Consider the following 10,521-nt stretch of genomic DNA (forward strand, 5'->3'; position numbering starts at 1 on the left):
ATATACAGTGGGGAGAACAAGTATTTGATACACTGCCGATTTTGCAGGTTTTCCTACTTACAAAGCATGTAGAGGTCTGTAATTTTTATCATAGGTACACTTCAACTATGAGAGACGGAATCTAAAACAAAAATCCAGAAAATCACATTGTATGATTTTTAAGTAATTAATTTGCATTTTATTGCATGACATAAGTATTTGATACATCAGAAAAGCAGAACTTAATATTTGGTACAGAAACCTTTGTTTGCAATTACAGAGATCATACGTTTCCTGTAGTTCTTGACTAGGTTTGCACACACTGCAGCAGGGATTTTGGCCCACTCCTCCCTACAGATCTTCTCCAGATCCTTCAGGTTTCGGGGCTGTCGCTGGGCAATACGGACTTTCAGCTCCCTCCAAAGATTTTCTATTGGGTTCAGGTCTGGAGACTGGCTAGGCCACTCCAGGACCTTGAGATGCTTCTTACGGAGCCACTCCTTAGTTGCCATGGCTGTGTGCTTCGTGTCGTTGTCATGCTGGAAGACCCAGCCACGACCCATCTTCAATGCTCTTACTGAGGGAAGGAGGTTGTTGGCCAAGATCTCGCGATACATGGCCCCATCCATCCTCCCCTCAATACGGTGCAGTCGTCCTGTCCCCTTTGCAGAAAAGCATCCCCAAAGAATGATGTTTCCACCTCCATGCTTCACGGTTGGGATGGTGTTCTTGGGGTTGTACTCATACTTCTTCTTCCTCCAAACACGGCGAGTGGAGTTAGACCAAAAAGCTCTATTTTTGTCTCATCAGACCACATGACCTTCTCCCATTCCTCCTCTGGATCATCCAGATGGTCATTGGCAAACTTCAGACGGGCCTGGACATGCACTGGCTTAAGCAGGGGGACCTTGCGTGCGCTGCAGGATTTTAATCCATGACGGCGTAGTGTGTTACTAATGGTTTTCTTTGAGACTGTGGTCCCAGCTCTCTTCAGGTCATTGACCAGGTCCTGCCGTGTAGTTCTGGGCTGATCCCTCACTTTCCTCATGATCATTGATGCCCCACGAGGTGAAATCTTGCATGGAGCCCCAGACCGAGGGTGATTGACCGTCATCTTGAACTTCTTCCATTTTCTAATAATTGCGCCAACAGTTGTTTCCTTCTCACCAAGCTGCTTGCCTATTGTCCTGTAGCCCATCCCAGCCTTGTGCAGGTCTACAATTTTATCCCTGATGTCCTTACACAGCTCTCTGGTCTTGGCCATTGTGGAGAGGTTGGAATCTGTTTGATTGAGTGTGTGGACAGGTGTCTTTTATACAGGTAACGAGTTCAAACAGGTGCAGTTAATACAGGTAATGAGTGGAGAACAGGAGGGCTTCTTAAAGAAAAACTAACAGGTCTGTGAGAGCCGGAATTCTTACTGGTTGGTAGGTGATCAAATACTTATGTCATGCAATAAAATGCAAATTAATTATTTAAAAATCATACAGTGTGATTTTCTGGATTTTTGTTTTAGATTCCGTCTCTCACAGTTGAAGTGTACCTATGATAAAAATGACAGACCTCTACATGCTTTGTAAGTAGGAAAACCTGCAAAATCGGCAGTGTATCAAATACTTGTTCTCCCCACTGTAGGACTCGTTTTACTGTGGATATACAGTGGGGCAAAAAAGTATTTAGTCAGCCACCAATTGTGCAAGTTCTCCCACTTAAAAAGATAAGAGAGGCCAGTAATTTTCATCATAGGTACACTTCAACTATGACAGACAATAAGTATTTGGTAATCTACAAACAAGCAAGATTTCTGGCTCTCAAGACCTGTAACTTCTTCTTTAAGAGGCTCCTCTGTCCTCCACTCGTTACCTGTATTAATGGCACCTGTTTGAACTTGTTATCAGTATAAAAGACACCTGTCCACAACCTCAAACAGTCACACTCCAAACTCCACTATGGCAAAGACCAAAGAGCTGTCAAAGGACACCAGAAACAAAATTGTAGACCTGCACCAGGCTGGGAAGACTGAATCTGCAATAGGTAAGCAGCTTGGTTTGAAGAAATCAACTGTGGGAGCAATTATTAGGAAATGGAAGACATACAAGACCACTGATAATCTCCCTCGATCTGGGGCTCCACGCAAGATCTCACCCCGTGGGGTCAAAATGATCACAAGAACGGTGAGCAAAAATCCCAGAACCACACGGGGGGACCTAGTGAATGACCTGCAGAGAGCTGGGACCAAAGTAACAAAGCCTACCATCAGTAACACACTACGCCGCCAGGGACTCAAATCCTGCAGTGCCAGACGTGTCCCCCTGCTTAAGCCAGTACATGTCCAGGCCCGTCTGAAGTTTGCTAGAGAGCATTTGGATGATCCAGAAGAAGATTGGGAGAATGTCATATGGTCAGATGAAACCAAAATAGAACTTTTTGGTAAAAACTCAACTCGTCGTGTTTGGAGGACAAAGAATGCTGAGTTGCATCCAAAGAACACCATACCTACTGTGAAGCATGGGGGTGGAAACATCATGCTTTGGGGCTGTTTTTCTGCAAAGGGACCAGGACGACTGATCCGTGTAAAAGACAGAATGAATGGTGCCATGTATCGTGAGATTTTGAGTGAAAACCTCCTTCCATCAGCAAGGGCATTGAAGATGAAACGTGGCTGGGTCTTTCAGCATGACAATGATCCCAAACACACCGCCCGGGCAACGAATGAGTGGCTTCGTAAGAAGCATTTCAAGGTCCTGGAGTGGCCTATCCAGTCTCCAGATCTCAACCCCATAGAAAATCTTTGGAGGGAGTTGAAAGTCCGTGTTGCCTAGCAACAGCCCTAAAACATCACTGCTCTAGAGGAGATCTGCATGGAGGAATGGGCCAAAATACCAGCAACAGTGTGTGAAAACCTTGTGAAGACTTACAGAAAACGTTTGACCTCTGTAATTGCCAACAAAGGGTATATAACAAAGTATTGAGATAAACTTTTGTTATTGACCAAATACTTATTTTCCACCATAATTTGCAAATAAATTCATAAAAAATCCTACAATGTGATTTTCTGGATTTTTTTTTCTAATTTTGTCTGTCATAGTTGATGTGTACCTATGATGAAAATTACAGGCCTCTCTCATCTTTTTAAGTGGGAGAACTTGCACAATTGGTGGCTGACTAAATACTTTTTTGCCCCACTGTAGATACTTTTGTACCGGTTTCCTCCAGCATCTTCACAATGTCCTTTGCTGTTGTTCTGGGATTGATTTGCACTTATTGCACCAAAGTACACTCTAGGAGACAGAACGTGTCTCCTTCCTGTGCGGTGTGACGGCTGCGTGGTCCCATGGTGTTTATACTTGCGTACTATTGTTTGTACAGATGAACGTGGTACCTTCAGGCGTTTGGAAATTGCTCCCAATGATGAATCAGACTTGTGGAGATCTACAATTTTTTCTGAGGTCTTGGCTGACTTGATTTTCCCATGAAGTCAAGCAAAGAGGCACTGAGTTTGAAGGTAGGCCTTGAAATACATCCACAGGTACACCTCCAATTGACTCAAATTATGTCAATTAACCTATCAGAAGCTTCTAAAGCCATGACATAATCTGGAATTTTCCAAGCTGTTTAAAGTTACAGTCAACTTAGTGTATGTAAACTTCTAACCCACTGGAATTGTTATACAGTCAATTAAAAGTGAAATAATCTGTCTGCAAATAATTGTTGGAAAAAATTACTTGTGTCATGCACAAAGTAGATGTCCTAACCGACTTGCCAAAACTATAGTTTGAGTGGTTGAAAAACTACTTTTAATGACTCCAACCTAAGTGTATGTAAACTTCCGACTTCAACTGTATATACTAGGCGGTGTCAGAGGAAAGCCCCAAAAATTGTCAAAGACTCCAGTCACCCAAGTCATAGACTGTTCTCTCTGCTACCGCATGGCAAGCAGTACCGGAGCGCCAAGTCTAGGGCCAAAAGGCTCCTTAACAGCTTCTACCCCCAAGCCATACTACTGCTGAATAATTAATCAAATGACCACCCAGACTATTTACATTGACACCCCCCCATTTGTTTTTAAACTGCTGCTACTTGCTGTTTATTATCTATGCATAGTCACTTTACCCCTACCTACATGTACAAATTACCTCGACTAACCTGTACCCCGCACATTGACTCGTTACCGGTACCCCCTGTATACAGCCTCGTTATTGTTATTTTATTCTGTTTCTTTTTTACTTCAGGTTATTTGGTAAACATTTTCTTAACTCTTTCTTGAACTGCACTGTTGGTTAAGGGTTTGTAAGTAAGCATTTCACGGTAAGGTCTACACTTGTATTCGGTGCATGTGACAAATAAAGTTTGATTTGATTTGATTCACATATCCTTTCTCTCCCTCCATCATCATTCCATCCCTCCTTCTCTCCAGATGCCAAGTCTCTGCGTGATCCGTCTAAGATCAAGGCGATGCGTCTGCAGGTCCAGATGAGTCTAGAGGACTATATTAACGACCGTCAGTATGACTCTAGAGGGAGGTTTGGAGAGCTGCTGCTACTGCTGCCTACTCTACAGTCCATCACCTGGCAGATGATAGAACAACTGCAGTTTGTTAAACTCTGTGGCCTGGCCAAGATAGACAACCTACTGCAGGAGATGCTGCTGGGAGGTGAGTATGTATGATAACATACAGGGTTAGGTAGGTTACTTTCTAAATGTAATCCATCACAGTTACTAGTTACCTGTCCAGATTTGTAATCGGTAATGTAACTTTTGGATTACCCAAACTCGGAAATGTAATCTGATTACATTCCGTTACTTTTAGATTACTTTCCCCTTAAGAGGCATTAGAAGAAGACAAAATGTATGTTACCAATTGAACAACATCTATTGCAGGATAAATCAATGTTAAAGTTTACATAGCTGGCCATATATGGATGTTCAATTTTACTTTATTTATTTTATTTTACGTTTATTTAACTAGGCAAGTCAGTGAAGAAGAATTCTTATTTACAACGATGGCCTACCAAAAGGCAAAAGACCTGCGGGGACGGGGGCTGGGATTAAATATATATATATATTTTTTAAATAACATATAAATACAGGACAAAACACACATCCCGACAAGAGAGACAACACAACACTACATAAAGAGAGACCTACGACAACAACATCGCATGGCAGCAACACATGACAACACAGCACGGTAGCAACACAACATGACAACAACATGGTAGCAGCACAAAACATGGTACAAACATTATTGGGCACAGACAACAGCACAAAGGGCAAGAAGGTAGAGACAACAATACATCACACAAAGCAGCCACAACTGTCAGTAAGAGTGTCCATGATTGAGTCTTTACATGAAGAGATTGAGATAAAACTGTCCAGTTTGAGTGTTTGCTGCAGCTCGTTCCAGTCGCTAGCTACAGCGAACTGAAAAGAGGAGCGACCCAGGGATGTGTGTGCTTTGGGGACCTGTGACTGGCAGAACGGGTGAACGTGACTGGCAGAACGGGTGTTGTATGTGGAGGATGAGGGATCCAGTAGATACCTCAGAGAGGGGGGAGTGAGGCCTTAGAGGGTTTTATAAATAAGCATCAACCAGTGGGCCTTGCGACGGGTATACAGAGATGACCAGTTACAGAGGAGTATAGAGTGCAGTGATGTGTCCTATAGGGAACATTGGTGACAAATCTGATGGCCGAATGGTAAAGAACATCCAACTGTTCGAGAGCACCCTTACCTGCTGATCTCTAAATGATGTCTCCGTAATCTAGCATGGGTAGGATGGTCATCTGAATCAGGGTTAGTTTGGCAGCTGTGGTGAAAGAGGAGCGATTACGTTAGAGGAAACCCTGTTTAGATTTAACTTTAGCCTGCAGCTTTGATATTTGCTGAGAGAAGGACAGTGTACTGTCTAGCCATACTCCCAAGTACTTGCATGAGGTGACTACCTCAAGCTCTAAACCCACAGAGGTAGTAATCACACCTGTGGGGAGAGGGGCATTCTTCTTACCAAACCACATAACCTTTGTTTTGGAGGTGTTCAGAACAAGGTTAAGGTAGAGAAAGCTTGTTGGATACTAAGAAAGCTTTGTTGTAGAGCATGTCACACAAAATCCGGGGAGGGGCCAGCTGAGTATAAGACTGTATCATCTGCATATAAATGTATGAGAGAGCTTCCTACTGCCTGAGCTATGGGGTCTAGGATTGGGCCTTGGGGTACTCCCTTGGTGACAGGCAGTGGCTGAGACAGCAGATTTTCTGACTTTATACATTGCACTCTTTGAGAGAGGTAGTTGAGGGGGGGTGTACCTGTACAAGACAGAGGGAGATAGGCCAGGGCAGACGGTGTACAAATCGACAGGTGGAATCCAAGAAGCAGTACAGCAGGCAATGGGAGTAGGTGTCCCACCCACTTGGGAGAAGCTTATATTTCTGGAGGCAGATTTCTTGTAGAAAATGCCTGTGGATGGTCTTTGAACAGCATGAGGGGGCTTCAAGGCCTCTGGACTCTGGATCTGGGTGGGGTAGCCTGCCATTTGTTGGGCTCAAAGGCTTCGACACTTCTCGCTTCACACGTCAGTGCTAATTGAAGTGTATCTCTTTGTCCTAGCAAAGCTTGGTAGCCTGAGCATTCAGTCCTTATTAAGTAAAATATATCATTGTAATGTATTTTTCTTCTTGACTTTTGAAAGTAAAAAAAACTGCTTCAGACTAAGTATTACTCACTCAGCTCCAGGTTGGATGGGGTTTTCAGGTCTCTGCTTGTTTGCCAGAGTATTTGATATATAGTTTGGGAATAATAATCCTTGAATGTAGGAAGCCTTCCATGTAATTCCATCCAAAATCAGGTTGTAGGTTTGGAGTTTTGATTTAGAGTGAGGGTTATGTTGTTTAGGGTAGCATCCTGTATATGTCCTGGTGACATAGTGAGGGTTATGTTGTTTAGGGTAGCATCCTATATGTCTTGGTGACATAATGAAGGTTATGTTTTCTAGGGTAGCATCCTGTATATGTCCCTGCCAAAAAGTTTGTCTAACTCTAAATCTATCTATTTTTATTTTTATTTTTAAGCTCATCTGCTCTCTCACATGTTATCTGAGTTGGTTATGTAGGCTTCTTTTAGCCCATCGCTTTCTACTACATTTCTTTATTATCATTTTATTCTTATTTTACTAAGCAAGTCAGTTAAGAACAAATTCTTATTTACAATGACGGCCTAGGAACAGGGGCAGAACAACAGAATTTTACCTTGTCATCTCGGGGATTCGATCTAGCAACCTTTCGATTACTGGCCCAACACTGTAACCACTAGGTTACCTGCCGAACTACATATAATAATAATCCGATCAGAATTCCAGTCATTCCAATAAATGTTGTACCCCTTGATCTTCAAGAATAGGACTTGTAGATATGGAAGTATAGACTAGCCAAAAATATTTTATTTATTTATCAGCATGAATTAGATTGAGCAATAAAAGCCCCACTTTTATTCCATAGGCTGGGATCCACGCTATGAAGCTGTTACAAGAGCGCATTATTAACTGGCTGCACACTGGTTTCAAAAACAATGATTGATAGGCCGTTTAAACTTCTTGAATTTAACCATTATTGGGTTCAAATACACATTTAGATTTGTGAACAGCCATCCACAACAACCACAAGGCGCAAATAGCTAAATGAGAGAGCAGCAGTGTGATTCATATCAATACGCTATGTAGATATCAATAATAAGTCATATCCGTATCGCCGTAGACTACCCCAATGCTGTCATCCTTACCTCCAAGTGTTTTTCAAGTTGGATAATCTTTGGATGCTGACAGCAGTCGTACCATTGGAAGACATAGCTTGGACTGTATCACATTTGGTGTATCATCATAGTGGTCTCTGACTTGTGGTCAGACACGCTTAGGTGGAACAAACTAATCATCTAGTTTTTCAAATGTATCTGTAATCCGATTACAATATTTTTGCTGGTAACGTAACGGATTACAGTTACTGTTTTTTGTAATCCCTTACATGTAATTCGTTACTCCCCAACCCTGATAACATAACATCAATAATATTGATAAGCAATATAGATATTATGATGCTACTTGGAGGTGGGTAGTAGAGTGTACATTAATGGTGGACACAAGCAAATATATTTTCCTGTGTCCTGATTGGCTGGTTTGTCTGTTTATCTCCAGGTCTGGCGGCAGAGCCCGCCCACCTGCACCACCCAGGCCACACCCAGTTAGCCCAGGACCCTCTGACTGGACACACACTGGTCATCAGCACTATGCCTGCTACACACACTACTCAGATAGGTAAAATACACACCTACACACACTGGTCATCAGCACTATGCCTGCTACACACACTACTCAGATAGGTAAAATACACACCTACACACACTGGTCATCAGCACTATGCCTGCTACACACACTACTCAGATAGGTAAAATAAACACCTACACACACTGGTCATCAGCACTATGCCTGCTACACACACTACTCAGATAGGTAAAATACACACCTACACACACTGGTCATCAGCACTATGCCTGCTACACACACTACTCAGATAGGTAAAATACACACCTACACACACTGGTCATCAGCACTATGCCTGCTACACACACTACTCAGATAGGTAAAATACACACCTACACACACTGGTCATCAGCACTATGCCTGCTACACACACTACTCAGATAGGTAAAATACACACCTACACACACTGGTCATCAGCACTATGCCTGCTACACACACTACTCAGATAGGTAAAATACACACCTACACACACAAGCATGCACACAGTTGTTTCTCCGGTAGGTAAGATTCATGAGCATTCACAGGCAAGCATTCATTATATTCCACCATGAGTGCTCCATATTACTCTTTCTGCCCCTCTGGTGTGAGGCTCATCTCTATCCCTCTCTCTCTCTCTCTATCCCTCTCTCTCTCTCTCTGCACCGTCTCCAGACACTCCTATCCCGTCTCCGCCTCAGGTTGCAGAGAAGTCCTCTCCTAGCCCCTCCCTCCTCCTGGCTCCACCCCTCCCACACAGACATACCGCCGAATCCCCACTCTGAGTGTACAGCACCCGGCCCCACCACCGAATAACCAAACAAACAAAACATACTGTTTGTCCACCATGAATGCAGCCAAAAAAATAGCAGAAAGCCTTTTCTATGGTCCAAATCGAATTTGAGATCTACACCTGTAACTTGTAAATGAAAAAACTTGAATTTGGATCTCAAGTTTGCATTCTGCCCTATGTTTGTAAATGTGTAAAATGTTCAATGTTTCCTCCCCTATTCAGTGCCATAGGTTTTCACTCCAGTTCGGTAGTCTTGAAGTTGAATAATCTGTGTAAATTGTAGCATCTTTATAAATCATTAGATTATTCCTAAACTCAGAGCCTCTCTTATTGTGGTGTAATTGTGAGTGTATTTGAGCTTTCTGTAGGCTCATCGTTGAATATGGAGCAAGAGATTTGCTAATCAGCATGTACTTTATGTACAGTATGTGTAACTCAAAGTGCACTTATTAGTAGTGGACTGTGTCTGGAACACATAATTGTCTGTTAATATTAATGTTCACGTGTTGCTATGTTGCTTGTGGTGTGGTGCTTTACAAATACACAAACTGGAGTATACTGTATTTGTCAAAAATATAATTAACCGTACATTTAGTTCCTAATCAACTTTTCAGTGTCTTTCAGTCTTTTGAGATTACTGTTATAATATGAAATTATATAAAAAAAATCAAATTTGGTGTAAATTCAATTGTTTGTATGTCAGAACTATTATATTGACCTTCTAAACTGTCAAATAGTGTATACAAATTAGACAATGTAAGCTATATTTTGTAACTGTATATTCTGATAAAAACAGAACACTATTTTCAATGAATTGTAACCTAAGCTATACGCTGCATTTTCTACGCTCTTACATGAACATGGACAAGTTATGATAAAATGCACACACGGCTTGATCCATTGTGCCACAACGGGGAAAATAAGGGGAAAGGGCGCCCCCATATGGTTTAAATAGAAATAACAATTCAGAATAACAATTACATTTATTCGCCAAGAGCATTTATACCACAGGAGGCAGCTGAGGGGAGGACGGCTCATAATAATGTCCGGAACGGAACAAATGGAAGACATGTGTTTGATGTATTTGATACCATTCCACCAATTCCGCTCCAGACATTACCACGAGCCTGTCCTCCCCAATTAAGGTGCCACCAACCTCCTGTGATTTACACATATTCAGAATGTTACTTGACGATATGGTGCTGCTAGTGATAGACAACATTTAGAGACAGAATACAGAGGAATTCACACAGTTTACATACATTATATACAAAATAGATAAAGTGAACATAGAACTGTAAGAGTATGAGTGAATTTATAGTATATTTTTACATATGCTCCATAGCCTTTCACCTGACTGCTCCTATCACTGTTCTGTGGTGTGCATCCATGGCTGTATTGGTCTGGGTTATGAGGTGTGTGTTTATGGCTGTATTGGTCTGGGTTATGAGGTGTGTGTTTATG

General features: G+C 42.1%; 1 protein-coding gene across 2 annotated transcripts in view; it reads left to right on the top strand.

Moving 5' to 3' along the window:
• Nucleotides 1-9,877, top strand: part of hnf4g (hepatocyte nuclear factor 4, gamma) — a 20,507-nt gene extending 10,630 nt beyond the window's left edge. The window contains exons 8-10 of one of the 2 annotated variants that reach the window (XM_071414823.1): nucleotides 4,397-4,633; nucleotides 8,163-8,282; nucleotides 8,940-9,877. In XM_071414823.1, the coding sequence (XP_071270924.1) occupies nucleotides 4,397-4,633; nucleotides 8,163-8,282; nucleotides 8,940-9,049 (467 nt within the window). In that variant the 3' untranslated portion in view covers nucleotides 9,050-9,877. The remainder of the gene's footprint in view (nucleotides 1-4,396; nucleotides 4,634-8,162; nucleotides 8,283-8,939) is intronic. The other variant, XM_071414822.1, reaches the window with a different exon arrangement.
• Nucleotides 9,878-10,521: the final 644 nt, after the last annotated feature.

The sequence above is a fragment of the Salvelinus alpinus genome, chromosome 8 (assembly GCF_045679555.1).
Source record: "Salvelinus alpinus chromosome 8, SLU_Salpinus.1, whole genome shotgun sequence".
Taxonomy (NCBI): Eukaryota; Metazoa; Chordata; class Actinopteri; order Salmoniformes; family Salmonidae; genus Salvelinus; species Salvelinus alpinus.